The 22,186-nt window shown below is 49.5% G+C and overlaps 1 protein-coding gene and 1 long non-coding RNA gene across 3 annotated transcripts in view; one reads left to right on the plus strand and one right to left on the minus strand.

The window, feature by feature from the left end:
• The first annotated feature begins 3,950 nt into the window (after positions 1 to 3,950).
• Positions 3,951 to 6,363, plus strand: LOC141408256 (uncharacterized). Its single transcript, XR_012421703.1, has 2 exons — positions 3,951 to 4,934; positions 5,254 to 6,363. It is a non-coding gene; the product is annotated as an uncharacterized lncRNA (long non-coding RNA).
• A 4,042-nt stretch (positions 6,364 to 10,405) lies between these two features.
• Positions 10,406 to 22,186, minus strand: part of THAP4 (THAP domain containing 4) — a 45,902-nt gene continuing 34,121 nt past the window's right edge. For both annotated transcript variants that reach the window (XM_005574888.5, XM_005574889.5), the window contains one exon: positions 10,406 to 10,723. In XM_005574888.5, the coding sequence (XP_005574945.2) occupies positions 10,604 to 10,723 (120 nt within the window). In that variant the 3' untranslated portion in view covers positions 10,406 to 10,603. The remainder of the gene's footprint in view (positions 10,724 to 22,186) is intronic.

Raw genomic sequence — 22,186 nt, forward strand, 5'->3', positions numbered from 1 at the left:
CTACCTACATACAACATGGTAAAAGGTGTGGAACGTTTGCTTGAAAATAATTGGGGGTGGGGGAGTGGTGAGAGGGTGGGGATGGGAGGGTTCCTGGAATTGGTTCTTTATCCTGATTAGATGTGAAGGCACTAATGCTGATTTCTAGTAGTAAAAAGAGCACCAATAGTCCATAGTGTGATGTCCATAGTGTGATGTACCAACAGAGAGACGCATAGTGTCACCACTGCGTGCTGCTCATTAAACACTTGCAGAAGGCAGGGTTCTGGGTCTGGTGGCTTTTGTTTTGAACACTTTCGTCAAACTAGAGTATAATGGGCCAGGTGCAGTAGCTCACACCTGTAATCCCGGTACTTTGGGAGGCAGGAGGATGGCTTGAGGCCAGAAGTTCGAGACCAGCCTAGGCAATATAACAAGATCCCATCTCTACAAAAATAAAATTAGTCAAGCACGGTGGCCTGCACCTGTGGTCCCAGCTATTCTGGAGGCTGACGGGGGAGGATTGGTTGAATCAGAGATTGAGGCTGCAGTTAGCTGTGATTGTACCACTGTACTCCAGCCTGGGTAACATAGTGAGACCCTGTCTCAAAACAAAAACAAAAACAGGTGTGGTGGCTGACGCCGGTAATCCCAGCACTTTGGGAGGCCCGAGCAGGCGGATCACCTGAGGTCAGGAGTTCAAGACCAGCCTGGACAACATGGCAAAACCCCAACTCTACTAAAAATACAAAAATTAGCCAGGTGTGGTGGCAGGCACCTGTAATCCCAGCTACTCGGGAGGCTAAGGCAGGAGAATTACTTGAACCCGGGAGGCAGAGCTTGCCGTGAGCCGGGATTGCCCCACTGCCCTCCAGCCTGAACAGAGTGAGACCCCATCTCAAAAAAGTATGATGGGAGTGAGCTCAGGATTCAAATTCCCAGCTGAAGTGTCACCTGAATAATCTGCAAGTTATGACTAGCCCAAGAAAGACTCAACTCCTTTAGCTGCGGGTCTGAGACTACTGAAAAACCCAGAATCTCGTTCTTCCAGTGGCTGGATTATAGCACATGTGGAACTCCCAGCCTCACGGTGTCTGCTGTGCAAGTGAAGGCATTGGTTGGCAAGGAATGGGATCCTGTCAGCTGGAGCTGGGATGAGGATGTGTGGGGCGACCCTGATGAACAGTGGAGACCCTGAACCCCTAAATCCTGATGAGTCTTCAACAGTGGAAGAGGCCCCCCTAACCCTAGTGGTAGCTTCCCCAACTCCATCTGAGCAGTTAACCCTGTGTTGTCTGAGGAAATGGGACGGCCCTGAGGCTGCTGATTAGCAAGACCAGGCTGCTGCTCCCCAGGACCTGCCCCCACCCCTTTTTGCTTCTAGACATGGAACTAGACTGATGTGGGGCAGGCCCTAGAGCTGAGATACAGGGCGTGAGCATGAGGAGATGCACTTACCCAAGAGGATGTGAGTTTTCCAGTTTACATAGAAACCCCAGGAACGTGGGAATGCATATTGAGGGCCTGGGAGAAGGGCAAGAGGAACACAGAGTTGGATCAGGCCAAATTTATTGGTACGGGCTCACTAAGCAGAGAGCCTGCATTTAGAAAGGGCTCTGATTGGTTGGTTGGCTGCTTGGCTGAAACATGGGCCAAAACATGGCCCACCATGGAATAACTGGACATGCCTGGTCACCCATGGTTAGTGTGGAAGGGATTCAAAGGCTTAGGAAGATTGGAATGCTAGAGTGGATTTGTTCTCCCTATTCTCCTCTTCCTCCAGCCCTCCACCCTCCTACCCTGCAGCTCTCCTCCTCTTCCTCCTTCTCTGCAGCCCTCCACCACCCTCCCCCTACAACCCTCCTCCTCTTCCAGTCCTCACCCTCCCCCTCCCCTGCAACTCTCCACCACTCTCCTCCTCCCACTGCAGTTCTCTTTTCTTTGTAGCCCTCCTCCTCCTCCCCGGCCAGCTCTTCTCTTCCCCCTCACCCACAATACTCCTCCTCCTCCCCTTGCAGCCTTCCTCCCTCTCCTCCTCCCCTGCAGCCCTCCACCCTCCTCCCCTGCAGCGCTACTCCTCTTTTCTTTGTAGCCCTCCTCCTTATCTAGCCCTCCACCCTCCTACCCTCCCTTGGCAGCCCTACTCCCTCCCCTCCCTCCTCCTCCTCCTATACTTCTCTCCCCCATCTTCCCTCAGGACCCAGCCCTAATGCCAGTACCCCAAGCCTTCGCTGACCCTCAGCAGGGAGGCTCCCGACTGGGTGCACGGGGCAGTGCCCAGGAACTCTGGTTCAGGCCTGCCGCAGGGCTTGTTTGCCTCTTCAGTGGTGGCTCTTAGGTGCTGCGGTTCCGTGGCTGAGGAGCCACGCAGGAAGGCCCACTACCTGTGTCCCTCCGCTTTGTGCATCTGCTTCTCCGGAACAGGACCCCTGAGGCCAGGCCTGGTGGACCACCCTGCTTCCCATGCGGCCTTGCACAGGCCTTCCTGTGGACACTGCACACAGGTGACTGAACCCGATAGGACAAAACCTGGAGAGTGAGATGTCTCGAAAATCTCCACGTGGGCCGACCACGACCCTCCTGGTGGAGGCTCTCTTCTGCTACCGTGTGCCACGCCAGAGCTCCCCTACCCTGGGAACAAATGCCAGGGTGCCCTGCAGCCCAGTTCTCCTCAGTCCCCTCATCCGTCCAGAGAACAAACGCCAGGGGGCCTTACGACCCGGCTCTCCTCAGTCCCCTGATCCATCCAGCCCATTTTCATTCCTCTCACTTTGGCCTCCTGTGTGTCCGACTGCCTCTGGGCCAGACTCATTGCAGGGCTACGGGCCTGGGCAGGCCCCACCTTCCTGCTTTCTGATGCAGCGATATTCTTCCCTTTTTAGGACCTTGCTGTCACCCAGGCTGGAGTGCAGTGGCCCAGTCTCGCCTCTCTGCAACCTCTGCCCCCCGGGTTCAAGTGATTCTTGTGCCTCAGTCGCCTGAGTAGCTGGGATTACAGGTGCCCACCACCACGCCCAGCTAATTTTTCTATTTTTCATAGAGATGGGGTTTTGCCACGTTGGCCAGGCTGGTCTCGAAATCCTGACCTCAAGGGATCCACCCACCTCGGCCTCCCAAAGTGCTAGGATTACAGGTGTGAACCACTGCGCCCGGCTGACATTCTCCTCTTAAAGCCTGATGCCAGCTCAGGCCACAGACATTAGCCCTTCTGACAAAGCTGGAGGACAAGGCCCCCTCGCACGCCCCATCCTCTCCTCGCCCCTCCAAGGGGCCCTCCCCCGAGCGTCTCCTTTGAAGCCCTGCCCCCTCTATCATGCTCCCCCCAACCCACAGTCTCCAGAAACATGAAGGGAGGACCCCTGGGGTGGTCTGGCAACGTCTGCCTGGTGGACAGCAGGTGGGAGAGAAGGAAAGTGGCCAGTGGGAGAAGGGGCAGAGGAAAGGGGAGGAGGAAGGAGGAAAAGTGAAGCCCACGCTCAAGGTGCCCCTCCTGCCTGGGCTTCCTGCCAGATGCTTCTTGGATCAAATACTTTGTTATATTTCCAGCACAAGAAAGCGATGTTACAAACACTAAGAGAATTCAGAGAAACAGCAGGATTTAAAGTAGCACACAGAGATCTTTGTGTATCCTTTCAGTTAAAAGACAGGATGGAAGAGATGACCCATTTTTAACAGCAACAAAAAGATAAAAATCCTCATGCATGAAAGAAATGTGAAACCCTAAATGGGAAAAACTTTAAATATGCCATAAAGACACCAAAGTAGATTTCAACAATACCATGGTTTGAACGCATTCCCCAAAAGTTCATGAGTTGGAAACCTGGACTCCAATGCAGCAGTGCTGGGATGGGATTCTGGGGAGGTGATTGGCTCATGAGGACTAATCCATTCATGGACTAATGGGTTCTCAGGGAGTGGAGCAGTTATCACCAGGGGGCTGGTTATAAAAGCCAGCTTTGCCGTCTCTCATAAGACCCTCACATAATGCCTGGCATCACCTCGAGGCTGCAGAGTCCCGACCAGCAAGAAGGTCCTCACCAGATGCAACTCCTATACCTCAGCTCCCTGCCTCCAGAACTGCCTCCCTGCCTCCAGAACTCCAGAAAATTCTTTTCTTTATAACTTACTCAGTCTGTGGTATTCAGTCAGAGCAACAGAAAATGAATTAAGACAGACAGAAAGAAATACCATGGTCCTGGATAAGAAAACTCTCCTAAGCAAGACAATTCTACAAAAGTAAATTTATAAATGTAATGTAATCCTTATAAAAACGCCGAATGATTTTCCCGGATCTAAAAAACTAATTATAAAGTTCATGTGAGACCGAAGATGCACAAGAGTGTAAAAATAGCCAGGAAAACCCTGAAAAAGAAATGGGGAGGTCCTCTGCCATGGAACCATCTCCTGGCCTCTGAAATGGAACACATGGCACCAGGACCCACGTAGGCAGGCAGCCCAGGGACATGAAAACCTGGAAACAGATCCCAGTGCCTGGAACATGCAGTCTATAAGGTAGCATACGATACCAGTGAGGAAAGGATGGACTTGTCAGTAAATGTTAACCACTTGGAAAAAGACGAGAACGAATCTGCACTTCATACCATACACGAAGACAAATTCCAAATGGGTCAAAAGTACTAGGAAAAGGTGAATTCCTTCATCACTGGGGAGTGAGCAAAATCTTCCTAAATAGGATTTAAAACCCAGGAGCAATAAAAGACAAAATGTATCCTGGGGAAAATGTTTTATAACATAGAGCATTTTCAAAAGTGTTGGTGACTTGAGTGGGAAGCAGGGCAGAGATTGTCAGGGACCGAGGGCGGGGGGATGGTGTTGAACAGGTGCGGGGTCTCCTTCCGGGGTGATGCGAGCTTTGGAAGCACAGAGAAGTGACGGTTGTACGTTATGAATGTACTAAATGCCGCTAAATTGTAGACTTTAAGATGGTTAAAATGGTGAATTTTTAGGCCGGGCGCGGTGGCTCAAGCCTGTAGTCCCAGCACTTTGGGAGGCGGAGACGGGCGGATCACGAGGTCAGGAGATCGAGACCATCCTGGCTAACACGGTGAAACCCCGTCTCTACTAAAAAAATACAAAAAACTAGCCGGGCGCGGTGGCAGGTGCCTGTAGTCCCAACTGCTCGGGAGGCTGAGGCAGGAGAATGGCATAAACCTGGGAGGCGGAGCTTGCAGTGAGCTGAGATCCGGCCACTGCACTCCAGCCTGGGCGGTAGAGCGAGACTCCGTCTCAAAAAAAAAAAAAAAAAAAAAAAAGGTGAATTTTTAAAATCATCTATAGGACTCTGATAAAAATGTTGTTTTATGTATATTTTACCTCGATAAAAATTATAACTTAAAATGAGAAATATTAGGATTAATATTCCTTATTCAAAAGAGCTCATGAGTTTGGAAAATCAAGAAAATGATTTAAAAAAAAAGAGAGAGAGAAGTGCAAACCAAAACCACCCCACGACTCCATTTCTCACCTACAAGATTGACCCAAATCCAAATTTGACACCAGATTCGGCTGCTGATGGGGGCAGGCGCCTCCTACAATGCTGTGGGGACGCAGAACACTTGGCCCCTTGGGGACAGCGACAACACCCAGACAAGCCGGATGAGCCTCTCCCTGCTGACTGGTAATCCCATTCCCAGAAATGTATCCTTAAGATACGATGGCCAGAACCCACAAAGATGTGGAAATGCCCTTCTAAACAGACTTAGAAGACAAGCACGCTGCAGTCCCAACGGAGGTGGGTCCAACTCTGACATTTGATTGGCCAAAGACTGGAAACAACCCGAGTGCCCAGCATGAGGGGATCTGTTGCCTAAACCATGGCGAGCTAAACCAAACCACGGCGAGCTGAACCACGGCAAGCTAAACCAAACCACGACAAGCTGAACCACGGTGAGCTGAACCACGGTGAGCTGAACCACAGCGAGCTGAACCACGGCAAGCTAAACCAAACCATGGCAAGCTAAACCACGGCAAGCTGAACCACGGTGACCTTACCAGGGCACTCGACAGCTGTACCAGAGGCCTGTGTGGAGCAAACATGCCTGGTTTTACAGTTCCAACAAGAAAGCCAGTCAAATGATTTGCATTTGCAAAACAAATTATAACAATTTCTAGAAATTAAACACATGGACTTGTGTATCAAGTTGGTGACAGAAGCGCAGATTAATTAATCCAATTATGTAATATTTTAACTTTGTGTCTTCAAAGGGAAAAGTCTAAAAAGGCTAGCAGAAAAAACAAACTTTGACCAGTAGCCATTGTTAACAATACCTTTTTTGGTAGAGGTGGGATCTCACTATGTTGCCCAAGCTTATTTTGAAATGATTATATGTATTTATATGTAGAATAAAGCAAATACTGTTCATGTAATGAATCAAGATTTTCAGCTTAAGAGGTAAAATCAAAGAATATTTAAAAACCCTTATAATCTTTTTTTTTTTTTTTTTGAGACGGAGTCTTGCTCTGTCGCCCAAGCTGGAGTGCAGTGGCACGATCCTGGCTCACTGCAAGCTCCGCCACCTGAGTTCACGCCATTCTCCTGCCCCAGCCTCCCAAGTAGCTGGGACTACAGGCGCCCGCCACCTCGCCCGGCTCATTTTTATTTTTAGTAGAGACAGGGTTTCACCGTGGTCTCAATCTCCTGACCTTGTGATTCGCCTGCCTCGGCCTCCCAAAGTGCTGGGATTACAGGCGTGAGCCACCGCGCCCGGCCATAATCTTAAAATTTGAATGGAAAACAGTATGAATTCATATTTTTCAAAAATACACGTGTATATCCCATGCTAAAGTAGTTAGGGGTGAAGGGTCCTGATCTCTAATATAACCTCACGTGATTCGGAGAAAATAAACCAGAAATTGTTTTTTTTGAGACACAGTCTCGCTCTGTTGCCCAGGCTGGAGTGCAACGGCGCCATCTCGGCTCACTGCAACCTCTGCCTCCTGGGTTCAAGCGATTCTCCTGCCTTAGCCTCCCAAGTAGCTGGGATTACGGGCGCCCGCCACCATACCCGGCTAATTTTTTGTATTTTTAGTAGAGATGGGGTTTTGTCATGTCGGCCAGGCTTGAACTCCTCACCTCAGGTGATCTACCCACCTTGGCCTCCCAAAGTCCTGGGATCATAGGTGTAAGCCACTGTGCCTGGCTGAGAAAATAAATTTTAGAACAATTTTCTGGTTTTGTCCATGGAAAGGCTGGGAAGTAGAGCAGCCCAGCCATCATAAGCAATCAGTGCTCAGTCTGTGGCCTCTAATTCCCACTCCCCACTAATGGGGACCAGGGCTCTGGAGAAATGGGTAGTTCCAGGTTCTGGGCAGGAAGAGTCAGAGGCAGTCGTGGCCCCAGAGCAAGGAGGCATCAAAGCCCAATGGATGGAGGGGCTCCTCCGGCCAATTACGAGATAATCTGAGCATCTCCTGTTTGCCGAAGACATAGGCAGCACTTGATTAAAATGGTATCAAATACAGTTGGCCCTCCATTTCTGTGGATTCAATTGTGTATAAAAAAATTCCCAAAAAGCCCACAATACAAACACCCCAAAAATATACGTTTACAGAGCATTTACACTGTATCAGGTATTATAAGCAATCCAGAGGTGACTTAAGGTTTATGTGAGGATGTGCGTAGGCTGCACGCAAATCCCACGCCATTTTATACAAGGGATGCGAGCATCTGATTTTGGTATCTGTGTGGGTCCTGTAACCCACCCCTGTGGATACTGAGGACAGACTGTATACATGAAAATATTAAGTTCATAACATGAGGAGGGAAGCGGGAAGGGTAAGTGCAGTGGAGCGAGGAACTCTCAGTCCTTTGGCACCACTGGAAGGTGCCAGGACATTCTTACTCCAAAAATCGATCATTAAAGGGAAATAATTAAGTGTTTATGCTGCCCTTCTAGTATGAACGTGCTTCAGGGTAACCCGACTTACCGTAATGGATAAAGGGAGGGTCTGAGAGAATTCCAGCCACTAAATGTCCTTCTAATGAGAGACAGAAGGACAAACATCTGCAGTCCCAGTGGAGGTTCTGGTTCTAGCAATGGTCACCCACAGGTGGCAAAACTGTCAGGGGAACAGTTGATGGGAAATTGACGATAAAGGGGTCAGGCTTCAACAAAGTGAGACAATCAGACATGAGGCTCCTCATGGGCTGTGACACGAGGAACTGAGCATCGCCCAGGTGTGATTCCAGCCACAACTTCAGATCCAACTTCCAGATGACAGGATATAGAGGGGACAGAGGAACAAGTTAAACACTACAAGGATGATGCTGAGTCCAGACTGGGGACACCTTCGAGGACAAGTGACCAGCTCTACCAACAAGTCAAGGGTACAGGGGAGGGAAGAGGAGGACTTTTAGGATCAAAAGGATCCTAAAAGACTTTGTAGCCAAACACAAACGTGAATAAAGCTTTGATAATCCAATCGTATGAGGATATTTCTCAGGCAGTCAGGGAATGCGAATAGGACTGAGTGTTGGAGAACGTTACAGAATTCTTACGCATTTTGAGAAACCACCACCGTGCCATCAGTTACTGACTTCTTGTCTCTTGGCTTGTCTGTGCTCTGCCCTGGGTGCTGCCCTCCCACACTCCCTTCTGGCTGGGCGTGCAGGAGCCCGGGATGCAGGAGCTGGGGCTGGGAGCTTCCTGGCATTCCCAGGTTACTTCAGCATTACTCTGGGAGCAGAGACAGCTCTGAGCCCAGCCTCCAGGTCCCCTGGCACCCCCTTGGCCCTTGGAATACCATCCCAGGCCCTCCTGCCCATCTTGCGAGAACCTCCTCTAAGCTCTGAGGTCCCTGAAACCCCACCCTGGTAACACATTTTGCCCCCAAGCCCTGGAGGTGGTACCTGCGGTTGCCACCCTGGATGTTAACCCCACGCAGCCTGAGCGATACCTCTGCCGACTCTGCTTCCCAACACCCGTGTAGCCTCATCTCCAGCTGCCTGGTGAGATTTCTGATATGGTGAGGAGTTAAGAGAAAGCAAATGGCTTTGGTTGTTTTGGGATGCATACCAAAGGATTTAGGTGCAAGTGACAGTATGTCTGGAATTTGCTTCCATGTATTCCAGCAGAAGTGGGGAGGAAAAATGGAACTGCTGTGGGCAAAATGCTGGCAGGTACTGAAGCTGGGTGACAGGTACAAGGGTTTAGTGTATGTTTGGGAACTTTCATAGTGAAAAAAACCCCACAAAAACGAAAGCTGTATTACAGAGTTACAAACTAAAACTTACATGACGATGTTAAAAATCACAGCTAGCCTCTTGGGAATGCTCCATCTGTAAGAAAATATAGACTTGGCTCTTTAAAAGTAATGAAAAAATGACTGCCATCTTTTTTTTCTGGAGACAGGGTCTTGCTCTGTCGCCCAAGTTGGAGTTCTGTGGTATGACCTTGGTTCACTGCAACCTCCACCTCCCAGGCTCCAGGGATCCTCCCACCTTAGCCTTCTGAGTAGCTGGGACCATAGGCATGGACCACCACGCTCGGCTAATATTTGTGGGTTTTTTTTGTAGGGATCGGGTTTCGCCATGTTGCCCAGGCTGGTCTCAAACTCCTGGCTTCAAGCCATTTGCTTGCGTTGGCCTCCCAAAGTGCTGGGATTACAGGCGTGAGCCACTGTGCCCAGCCAACTCTACAGAAGATTTACAAATATTTTAGATCTTGTCAAAACTGCAAGAAGAGCCGGGCGCGGTGGCTCACGCCTGTAATCCCAGCACTTTGGGAGGCCGAGGCGGGCGGATCACAAGGTCAGGAGATCGAGACCACGGTGAAACCCCGTCTCTACTAAAAATACAAAAAATTAGCCGGGCGCAGTGGTGGGCGCCTGTAGTCCCAGCTACTCGGGAGGCTGAGGCAGGAGAATGGCGTGAACCCGGGAGGCGGAGCTTGCAGTGAGCCGAGATCGCGCCACTGCACTCCAGCCTGGGTGACAGAGCGAGACTCCGTCTCAAAAAAAAAAAAAAAAAAAAAAAAACAAAAAACTGCAAGAAGAAAGAAAAGGAAAGAGATTCATCCCTTCTTAATTTCTCTTTTACTTTTTTTTTTCCAGAGTCTCGCTCTTGTCTCCCAGGCTGGAGTGCAGTGGTGTAATCTTGGCTCTCTGCAACCTCCACCTCCTGGGTTCAAGCAATTCTCCTGCCTCAGCCTCCCAAGTAGGTGGGATTAAGGGCGCATGCCACCACGCCCAACTAATGTTTTGTATTTTAAGTGGAGATGGGGTTTCACCCTGTTGGCCAGGCTGGTCTCGAACTCCTGATCTCAGATGATCCACCCGCCTTGGTCTCCTATAATACTGGGATTACAGGCATGAGCCACCACACCCAGCCTCCTTCTTAATTTCTTAGGGAAGACTTTGGAAAACAAACATCAGCAGATTAAAAAATGTACATCCTACACAAGTGATAATATTCAAAATCCTCAGCCATAAAAATAAAGGCCTTTTATTTGGTTTTTCTATGCCAGTACAGAAACATCTGGACAACACTCTTGAGCCCGCAGAGGCTCCCGGCCACACCCACTTCTGCTGCAGGGACTGTATGCCAAGGAACCGAACCGTTGAGACACAGTAGCCAGGCCCTCCTGAGGGCTCCAGAAGCTCTAGGTTACGGGGTCACCTTCTTGTAGGTGACATGAAGATGCTGGGTCATTGGCTGTGTGGTGGTTGCCATGGAGACTGTCTGTTCAAGTTTGCCTTCAGAATTCAGCCTGAATTTCCGGGTAATCTGAGCAGGAGAATGAAACAAAAATACCTTAGTTTTATCTCAAAAGATTCAATCAACGCCCGTGTGCCCATCGCATGCCACGCACTCGTCACGGGCTGTGAGCCAGGCAGTGTCCTTGCCAGGGGATGACAGACACAGCCCAGGGCCCCTGGGCACGTCACAATCCAGGTGCCCCTCAGCTGTCTCCAGAAAACCACCAGGTGAACACAGGGATTGTTTATTTAGAAGTCACCTTTTTTTGTCGATGGCCATACCACCCTGAACATACCCGATCTCGTCTGACCTCGGAAGCTAAGGAGAGTTGGGCCTGGTTAGTACTTGGATGGGAGAAGTCACCTTTTTTTGGTCTCTACAAATTATATACCTGATCAGACAAGCACTGAGCTTCCAATGCTTCCCTTCTCCACTGCCTCCCACTTTCACTGTAACTAGAACTGATGTCCAGTGTGTTCTTGGAAAGCTCAGAAACACCATCTTTGGAACAGTAATTCATCAGAATAAATTATAGCAGCTGTTTCCAACAAGAACCCAAGCCTATGGCAGCTAAGTCCCAAATGAGTCAGCCCTGTATGCCCAGAACGTTTGCCAGCAGATTATGAGTGCTCACTGTCAAAAGACAATTCTCTGATGGGCACTCTCTCTCTAGTGTCCCAGACGTGTGGGGGGTCAGGTGGGGGACACCAGAAGTCGATGAAACGGAGTTCTGCTTATGGTCATGGCTAACTACTCTGTAACTGACCAACCCCCTTGCAGATAACCCAGATTTTAAGAAGTTTCCTTAAAGGTGTCAGAGAACCACCAAGTCAGCAAGGACCAGCGCCCCAGAGAAAAGGAAGTGTGGAGGTGAAACCCAGTTTGGAGCAACTGGCCCTGATGCTTTTGCTGCCTGGAAGTCAAGAGGTTCAGGGGTGGAGGCTAAGAGGGATGTGGCAGCTAAGAGGCTGAGAAGCTGAGTGAGGCCTTCTTGGACTCATGGAGCTGGAGGGACAAACACTGGAATTTGGTGTCCGTCTAGGAGGAGAGGCTCAGCCGGGCGTGGTGGCACACGCCTGGAGTCCCAGCTACTCGAGAAGCTGAGGCAGGAGAATTGCTCGAACCTGGGAGGTGGAGGTTGCAGTGAGCCGAGATTGCGCCACTGCACCTCAGCCTGGGCGACAGAGCAAGACTCCGTTTCTAAAAAAGAAAAAATGAAAAAAAGGAGACGCCCAGGAAAGCACCCCAGCTTTGGGTGGGGACCCTGAAGGGTCCCATCCCAGGAGTAAGGGTTAACAGAAACAGGCTGGTAGTCCAGTTTCAAACCAGCTCAGTCTCTTCTGAACACGAGCTGTCCATCCATGACTGACAGGCAGAAGCACAGAACTACTCTTTGGTGAGGATAACATCAAATGAAGCCTCAAGTCATCTCTACAATTTTTCATACATAATGTCTAGAATCCAAGAAAAAAAGAAAAACTCCTTAGGTTACTAGGATATAAGATCAAAAGAAAAAACAGGAAATAGACACCTCCCCCACCCTCACCCAGGGGATGCCAATATTGGCATTATCAGAAGACAATATGGAGAATTTCTGCAGATAAAATTTATCAAAAAAATAGAAATTCTGTAACTGAAAAACAATCACTCAAATTAAGGCCCCAATGATGAATAAACAGCAGATTAGACACAGATGAAGAAAGGATTAGTAAACTGGAAAATGATCAGTAGGAAATATCCACATTGGGCCGGGCGCGGTGGCTCACGCCTGTAATCCCAGCACTTCGGGAGGCCGAGGCGGGCGGATCACAAGGTCAGGAGATCGAGACCATGGTGAAACCCCGTCTCTACTAAAAATACAAAAAATTAGCCGGGCACGGTGGCGGGCGCCTGTAGTCCCAGCTACTCAGGAGGCTGAGGCAGGAGAATGGCATGAACCGGGGAGGCGGAGCTTGCAGTGAGCCGAGATCGTGCCACTGCACTCCAGCCTGGGCAACAGAGCGAGACTCCGTCTCAAAAAAAAAAAAAAAAAAAAAAAAAAAAAAAAAAAGGAAATATCCACATTGAAGCCTAGAGAATAATGGAAACTATGGATGAAAGCATAAGGGACACATTGAAAATTGCAAAAGATTGAACACATGTGTAACCAGAGACCCAGAAGAAGACAGGAAAGAAAATGGAACATGGGCAATATTTGAACAGATGATGGCCAATTTTCTGAGTCTAACAAAATATATCAAGCCACAAATTCTAATTATATCACAGCAAAACTTTGGCTGATAATCAAAGGCAAGACAATAGAAACTTGAAAGCAGCCAGGGATGGGTGTAGGTGTAATGGTTAAGTGTCAAACTGACCAGATTAAGGAACACCTAGAAACCTGGTAAAGGATTATTGTGAGTATGTCTGAAAGGATGTTTCCAGAGGTGACTGACCAGGTGAGGAAGATCTGCCCTCCATGAGGGTGGGCACCATCCAATAGGCTGGGGGGCCCAGAGAAAATAAAAACAAAGACAAGGCAAATATATCCATCTGTTTGCTGGAGCTGGGATACACTCTTCCTCCCCTGTCCTTGGACAACTCCAGGCCCCCCGACCTTTGGACTCCCAGATGTCACCAGCACCTCCTCACTCTTCAGGGATCTGAGGCCTTTGGCCCAGGACTGAGAGTGACACCATTGGTTTCCCTGGTTCTGAAGCCTTTGGACTTGGACTGAGCCATGACACTGGCATCCCAGGGTTTCCAGCTTGTGGAGGGGGCTTTTTTTTTATTTTATTTTTTGAGACGGAGTCTCGCTCTGTTGCCCAGGCTGGAGTCCAGTGGCCGGATCTCAGCTCACTGCAAGCTCCGCCTCCTGGGTTTACGCCATTCTCCTGTCTCAGCCTCCCGAGTAGCTGGGACTACAGACGCCAGCCACCACGCCCGGCTAGTTTCTTTTGTATTTTTTTTTTTTTTTTTTTTTGGAGACGGAGTCTTGCTCTGTCACCCAGGCTGGAGTGCAGTGGCCGGATCTTAGCTCACTGCAAGCTCCGCCTCCCAGGTCTACGCCATTCTCCTGCCTCAGCCTCCCAAGTAGCTGGGACTACAGGCGCCCGCCACCTCGCCCGGCTAGTTTTTTGTATTTTTTAGTAGAGACGGGGTTTCACTGTGTTAGCCAGGATGGTCTCGATCTCCTGACCTCGTGATCCGCCCGTCTCGGCCTCCCAAAGTGCTGGGATTACAGGCTTGAGCCACCGCGCCCGGCCTCTTTTGTATTTTTTAGTAGAGACGGGTTTCACCGTGTTAGCCAGGATGGTCTTGATCTCCTGACCTCGTGATCCGCCCGCCTCAGCCTCCCAAAGTGCTGGGATTACAGGCTTGAGACACCGCGCCCGGCCGTGGAGGGGCTTTTATACTATTGAATGCTACATTCGTTAAGTGTACATGAAATAGTCATGAAGTTAGGCCCATATACTAGGGCATAAAATAAGTCTCCAACTTTTTTTTTTTTTTTTTTGAGATGGAGTCTTGCTCTGTTGCCCAGGCTGGAGTGTGCAGTGGCGCTATCTCGGCTCACTGCAAGCTCCGCCTCCCGGGTTCACACCATTCTCCTGCCTCAGCCTCCCCAGTAGCCGGGAATACAGGCGCCCGCTACCACACCCAGCTAATTTTTTTGTATTTTTAGTAACGACGGGGTTTCACCATGTTAGCCAGGATGGTCTCGATCTCCTGACCTCGTGATTCGCCCACCTTGGCCTCCCAAAGTGCTGGGATTACAGGTGTGAGCCACCACGCCCGGCATCTCCAACATTTTTTAACAGACTAAAATATTAGAGGGTATGTTGTCTGGGCTTTATAGAATTGAATTAAAAATCCTAATCAATAGAATCTATTTTAAAAATTCTCAAATGTGTTTGGAAAATAAGTAACATATCTCTAAATAACTCTGTTCAAAGAAAAAAAATCACTACAAAGTCAGCCCAGTGTGGCGGCGGCGCCTGTAGTCCCAGGTACTCGGGAGGCGGAGACAGGAGAATCGCTTGAACCCAGGAGGCAGAGGTTGCCGTGAGCCAAGATCGTGCCACTGCACTCCAGCCTGGGCAACAAGAGAGAAACTCCATTTCAAAAAAAAAAAGAAAAACAGGACACAAAAAGCACTAACTAGAGAAGAAAAAATGGTAACAGAATTAAAACATTTGGTTCTAGACTGGGCATGGTGGTTCACACCTGTAATCCCAGTGTTTTGGGAGACTGAGGAGGGTGGACCACCTGACGTCAGGTCGAGACTGGCTTGGCCAACATGGTGAAACCCTGCCTTTACTAAAAATACAAAAAATTAGCTGGCCACGGTGGTGGGCGCCTGTAATCCCAGCTACTTGGGAGGCTGAGGCAGGATAATTGCTTGAACCTGGGAGGTAGAGGTTGCAGTGAGCCGAAATCACGCCATCGCACTCCAGCCTGGGCAACAAGAGCAAACTCTGTCTCAAAAAAAAACCAAACAAACAAAACAAACAAACAAAAAAACATTTGGTTCTTCAAAAGGAACTGTCTAGGAAACAGAAAGGCAAAGCATAGGATAGGAATATGTTGTTGGCAAGTGCACCTGATAAAGGACTTACACCCAGAACAAACAACAGACTCTTACAACTCAGGAATAACACAAACACTCAAACAAACGGGCAAAAGATCTGAATGTGCATTTCACAAAACAAGAAATACAAGTGGCAAATAAGTACAACAGAAAGATGATCAGCATCGTTACGCAGCAGGGAAGTGCAAATTAATATCACAATGAAACACCACCTTGTAGTGGCCAGGATAAAACTCAAAGGCCAACCCTTGGCGAGGCTGTGGGACAACCTTGCTGGGGTGTCAAGGGGGACAGCCACTCTGGAAGAGTTTGGTGCTTACCACAGAACCCAGCAGTTCCAATCCCAGGTATGCACCCAAGAGAGAGAAAAAAAAAAAAACCTGTCCACACAAAGTTAGGACTGCACATGCTTACAGCTTTATTCATAATAGCCCGGAACTGGAAACAAATCAAATAAACATCCATCAATAGAAAAGATATACAAAACTGACACACTCACTGGTGGACCACCACACAGCAACAAGCAGACACGGCACATGCAGCAGAACGCGTCAATCTCGAGAGCGTTTCAGTGAGGGAAGGAGACCGGAAACAAATGAGTGCCTGTGCTGTGGCTCCGCTGATGCGGAGGAGCGCTAGGACACGCAGAGCTGCTGGGCAGATAAGGAGGAGGAGCGCTAGGACACACTGAACTGCTCGAATGATGACAATGGGCACTAGGACATGCAGAGCTGCTCAGTCTGCAGTGGCAGAAACCGGGCCGGGGGCTGTGAGAGGGCAGCGGGGGCCGCCTGTGGAGCACAGGGACTTTCTAGGGTGCTGGGACTGTTCTCAGTCTTGACTGGGGCAGCATTACAAGATTATAAATGCTTGTCCAAATGTATCAAACTGCACACTTGAAGTGTATGCATTTATTCCACATAAAGTATACCTCAATAGAGATGATTTTTATTTTTATTTATTATTTTTTTGAGATGGAGTCTCGCTCTGTCTCCTAGGCTGGAGTGCAGTGGTGCGATCTCGGCTCACTGCAAGCTCTGCCTCCCAGGTTCATGCCATTCTCCTGCCTCAGCCTCCCCAGCAGCTGGGACTAGAGGTGCCCGCCACCACGCCTAGCTAATTTTTTTGTATTTTTAGTAGAGACAGGGTTTCACCGCGTCGGCCCGGATGGTCTGGATCTCCTGACCTCGTGATCCGCCCACCTTGGCCTCCCAAAGTGCTGGGATTACAGGCGTGAGCCACTGCGCCCGGCCGGAGATGATTTTTAAAAAGTAGAGGCCATGATAATGAAGACACCGTGATATTGGCATAGGGACTGACAAACAGACCACCTGGAACCAGAGAGACAGTCAGAAGCAGACCTCTGATGAAGGATGCTGAGGGGCTCGGGGGGCGGGTGCGTGGGTGAACGGGGGGCCAGGCTCTTCAGCCAGGGTGCAGGGCAGCTGGCTCTCATCTGAGAACAAGGAGAGGGGACAGCACCTCACACTACACACACCACTCAACCCCAGGTGGATTAATGATCTAAAGGAAAGATTTTAGGGTGAACTGTGAAGCTTCCAGAAAAATTCAGAATACATATTTTGACCTGTTAGTAAGGAAAGGCTGCTTAACTAGGACACGTTAAAAACAGAATCAATAAAAGAAGAGACTGGCAAACTGAACCACATAAAATCCAGAACCTCTGCTCTTCAAAAACAATTTGTAAAACTCAAAAGATAATCGCAAACCGAAAAAGCTATTTGCAACACATTTAGCTAACAAAGAGCTTTATTCAAATTATATAAAGAACTCTGACATGTCAGCCAGAAAAGGCACAGTGGAAGATGGTCACCAGACCTGAATAGGCACCTCACTGGAGGATGGCCCAGCAATGACGTGAAAAGATGCTCAAGTTCACATCACAGGTCGCCAGCGGCAGCCCCGGCTGCAGTTAGGTCCACAGCCACCCACATAAGGCAGGAAGCTGGGGAGGCTCTGCCAGGCCGGGGGCCTCTCTGAGCCTCACTGTAAAATGGGGCCTGGGCCTGGACCTGCCTGTTCTCAGGGCTGCCGCAAGGCACGTGCTGCACAGACCGCACAGGGCCCTGAAGTTATAAAGCACAGACACACACACAGCACAGGGAAGGTGCAGGTCAGTGGGAGCCTGGGGACCCCTCAGGCCCTCCCCTAAAGAGTCACATGAGTCTCTTCAAACACGCTCAGTTCTCCCCTGGGGTCTGCCACCACTGCTCAGTCACCGGACATGAGCGACAAGCGGTCTCCGGGGCAAGCCGGCCCGGGTCCCTCGGCAGCCCACAGGTTCCACCACGCTCAGTCCACAGCTCACGAAGGCATTGCCACCCTCTGTGGGGCCTGCAGTCTGGGCCATGCCCACCAACACCCACACAAACAGTAAAGACACTCACATGTCCCATCCCAGCCTGATTCCCCAGATGCCACGGAGAAGCTAAGGCAAGGCCTCGCTTCCCCAGTACAAGCCTCGCTCTCTTCAAGGGGTTCCAGCCCAGTCCTCCAGAGCGAGGGGGAACAACCGGGTGCCTCTGCATCCACGTGCAGACACCAGGTCTGAGGCTATGGCCGGCAGCATCAATCCTGACAGCCGAGGAGGGGAAATGCCCCAAACCGCAGTCAGCAGGGCCACAGTGCCTAACAAGGGCCTCAGGACATCTGTACGGGGAAAAAGGGAAAATGGGACTGCTACCTCACACTATACAGAAACAATAATCCCAAATATCATGTTTCTTAAAAGGAAAAACTGGCCAGGCACGATGGCTCACACTTATAACCACAGCACTTTGGGAAGCCGAGGCAGGTAGATCACTTGAGGCCATGAGTTTGAGACCAGCCTGAGCAACAAAGTGAGACCCCCAGCTCTATTAAAAATGCAAAAAATTAGCTGGGAGTGGTCCTGCACGCCTGTAGTCTCAGCTACTTGGGAGGGTGATGTGGGAGAATCGCTTGAGCCCAGGAGGTGGAGGCTGCAGTGAGCCGAGATCGCACTGCTGCACTCCAGCCTGGGCGACAGTGCAAAGCTCTGTCTAAAAAAAAGTAATAATAAAATAAAAAGTAAAAAAATTTTTAAAAAGATAAAATGTAGATGAAAATCTTGTCACCCAGCAAGCAACCCGGCACAGAGCTCTGAGGTGAGGCCTCCTGGGTGAGGACGGCGCGGTGGCTCCTGCACAGCCCCCTACCAGAATGGCAGTTAAGGAATGCTGTCCACAGCGTGAATCCACAGGAGAAAGAGGAGAGGTGGCACACAGCCACAGAACGCGAGGGGCTGGAAATCAGACGCATACGGGGAACTGACACAGCCGACCGAAGGGCGAGGCTGAATGCAGCACCGGGGACAGGCGAACAGCCTGCCTCACACCCACAAAAGCTCCATGGCACAGCCTGAGCGTCTCTATGAGTGGCTGTGGATGAAGGCTGAGAACAGCAGGTTTGCTTGAAAATGTGTTTCAGAGGCAATTCAGCATTATTTCATGTATTTATTTTGAGACAGGGTCTCACTCTGTCACCCAGGCTGGAGTGCAGTGGCATGATCACTGCTCACTGCAACCTCCGGCTCCCAGGCTCAAGTGATTCTCCCACCTCACCCTCTCAAGTAGCTGGGACTACAGGCATGCATCCCCAAGCCTGGTTACTTTTTGTATTTTTTGTAGAAACAGGTTTTGCTATGTTGCCCAGGCTGGTCTTGAACTCCTGGGCTCAAGCGATCTCCTGCCTCAGCCCCACAAAGTGTTGGGATTACAGGTGTGAGCCACCACGCGAGGCACAGTATTCTTCTTAACAGCCAAGATTCAGTAACAACCAACTTGCCCATCAATGAGGAATGGATAAACAAAATACAGCACATCATCAATGGAATAATTCAGCCATGAAAAGGAGTGAGGCCTGAGGCATGCTCCAAGTTGTATACACCCTGGAAACCTTACACTAAGTGACAGTCTACGGCCCCAATTCTAGGACATGCTCAGGACAGGACAGGACAGGCAATCCGCAGAGAAGGTAGATTAGTCGTAGCCAGGGGTTGGGGGAGATGGAAGTTGGGGCCGACAGTTAAAGGGTACCAGGTATCTTTCTGGGGTATAAAAAATGTTCTAGCCAGGGGTTGTGGCTCACGCCTGTAATTCCAGCACTCTGGGAAGCCAAGACAGGAGGACTGCTTAAGTCCAGGAGTTTGAGACCAGCCTGGGCAACATGGCAAAACTTTGTCTCTACAAAGTATACAAATAAATTAGCCGTGTGTGGTGGCTCATGCCTGTAATCCCAGCATTTTGGGAGGCCCAAGTGGGTATATTGCTTGAGTTCAGGAGTTCAAGACCTGCCTGGGCAAGGTGGCAAGAGCCCATCTCTACTAAAAGTACAAAAAAAAAAAAAAAAAGCTGGGTGTGGTGGTGCACACCTGTGGCCCCAGCTACTAGGGAGGGTGAGGTGGGAGGATCGCTCGAGCCTGGGAGGCGGAGGTTGCAGTGAGCCAAGATCTTGCTACCGTATTCCAGCCTAGGTGATGGAACGAGACTCTCTCTTAAAAATAAAAAACAAAAAAACTCAAATCAAAAACAAACAAATGAAAAAATTAGCCAGTTGTGGTGGTGTGCATTTGTAGTCCCAGCTACTGAGGAGGCTGAGGTGGGAGGATCACCTGAGTCTGAGGGGGCTGAGGCTGCAGTGAGTCATGATTATGCCACAAAAGATAAATGTTCTAAAATTAATTGTAATGATGGGTACACAGTGCTATGAATATACTAAAACCCACAGAATTGCACACTTGGAGTGATTTGAATAGTATGTGAATATCTTTTTTTTTCTTTTTTTGTTTTCGATAACGGAGTCTCACTCTGTTGCCAGGCTGGAGTGCAGTGGTGTGATCTCAGCTCACCACAACCTCTGCCTCCCAGGTTCAAGCAATTCTCGTGCCTCAGCCTCCTAAGTAGCTGGGATTACAGGCGCCCGCCACTACGCCTGGCTAATTGTTTTGTATTCTTAGTAGAGACGGGGTTTCACCACATTGTCCAGGCTGGTCTCAAATTCCTGACCACAGGTGATATGCCCACCTTGGCCTCCCAAAGAGCTGGGATTACAGGCGTGAGCCATTGCGTTCAGCACCGCGTTATATATTTAAAAAGCTGTTAAAAATACATAAGACAGTCGGGTGCGGTGGCTCGCATCTATAATCCTAGCACTTTGGGAGGCTGAGCTGGGCGGATCACCTAAGGTCGGGAGTTCAAGACCAGTCTGACCACCATGGAGAAACCCTGTCTTTACTAAAAATATTAAATTAGCCCAGCATGGTGGCACGTGCCTGTAATCCCAGCTACTCGGGAGGCTGAGGCAGGAGAATGGCATGAACCCGGGAGGTGGAGCTTGCAGTCACCACTGCACTCCAGCCTGGGCGACAGAGCAAGACTCCATCTCAAAAACAACAACAAGAAGAAGGCAGGCACCGTGAGTGGAGCTGGCGGGACTGGCAGTTGCTCTGGGTAAGTCAGTGAGCGAGTGGTGGGTGAATGTGAAGGTCTAGGACATGACCACACTACCATAAACTTTATAAATACAGTACAGTTAGGCTGCATTAAATTTATGAAATTATTTTTATTTTTAAAAAGTAACTGTGCTACATTAAATGGCTTCTGTTACTCATGCAGTAACAGAAATTTTTCAGCTCCATTACAATCTTATGGCCCCACCATCATACATGGGGTCAGTCCGTCACTGAGGAAAACTTCTTTTTTCTTTTTCCCTGAGATGGAATTTCGCTCTTGTCACCCAGGCTGGAGTGCAATGGCACGATCTTGGCTCACTGCAACCTTGGCCTACCGGTTTCAAGCGATTCTCCTGCTTCAGCCTCCTAAGTAGCTGGGATTCCAAGTGCCTGCCACCATGCCTGGCTAATTTTTGTATTTTTAGTAGAGACGGGGTTTCACCTGGTTGGCCAGACTGATCTCGAACTCCTGACCTCAGATGATCCACCCGCCTCAGCCTCCCAAAGTGCTGGGATTAGAGGCGTGAGCCACTGTGCCCAGCTGTAAAACTTCTTTATGCAGCACATAAAGTTACGGAACTCTGAACTTAACAAGGAAGACACATTTCCCCCAATACTCATTGGAAAGATGAGAAACACTGACTTTGTATTTGGCTACAAAGAAAGTCCCAGGAAACTCCCCCAACACTGTAATAACAGGGACAGTTCCTTTCAAGCCCACACAAGCCTAGTAGGACAGACAGGCCCTCCAAGACCCAGCCCTTGCCTCCTTCTCTCCTTCTGGCCCTGCCTTGTGTGTGTGCTTCCTGGTTTCCTCGGTCCTGCTGATGTCAACCCAACGGGGAGGTCCAGCCCCTCAGGTTGTGTTTCCAGCTTCTGTCCGTTAAGTCACTCCACAGAGGACCCCAAAGCCTCCGGGGTGCAGGGGCTGCATGGCACAGAGCCTTCCCCTGAGCACCACGCCCAGGCTTCCCAACTCCATTGTCTCTCTCCATTCGCAGAAAAAGAGGCACTTTTTAATTAATAAAACCCAAATCTAGTTATTTAGCAAAAATAAACAAGCAAACAAACAAAAATCCTGGTAAAATTGATAACCTTTGGCAAGTATAATCAGGAAAAAGAGAAAACACACACAAAATATCAGTAAAAGAGAAGTGACATAGAATGGCAGATCAAGAGAAAACAGTATCTATTACTTCTTCTAAAAATTCTGAAAATCTCATGAAACAGACACTTTTCCAGGAGAACAATGAATCTGCAGATGAAGCCAAGTAAGAACGTGGAGAGATGAGCAGTCATGGAACAAAGTAAAAGCACAGCTGAGGTCTAGGTCCCAGACATCCTCCCAGAGAGGCCGACCAACTCCCATGGGGCCATCCTTCACCAGAGAACATTTGCAAAAGCTAAGAAGCTCCCAGCTAGCTTGTGA

Source organism: Macaca fascicularis, chromosome 12, assembly GCF_037993035.2.
Source record: "Macaca fascicularis isolate 582-1 chromosome 12, T2T-MFA8v1.1".
NCBI classification, from domain to species: Eukaryota; Metazoa; Chordata; class Mammalia; order Primates; family Cercopithecidae; genus Macaca; species Macaca fascicularis.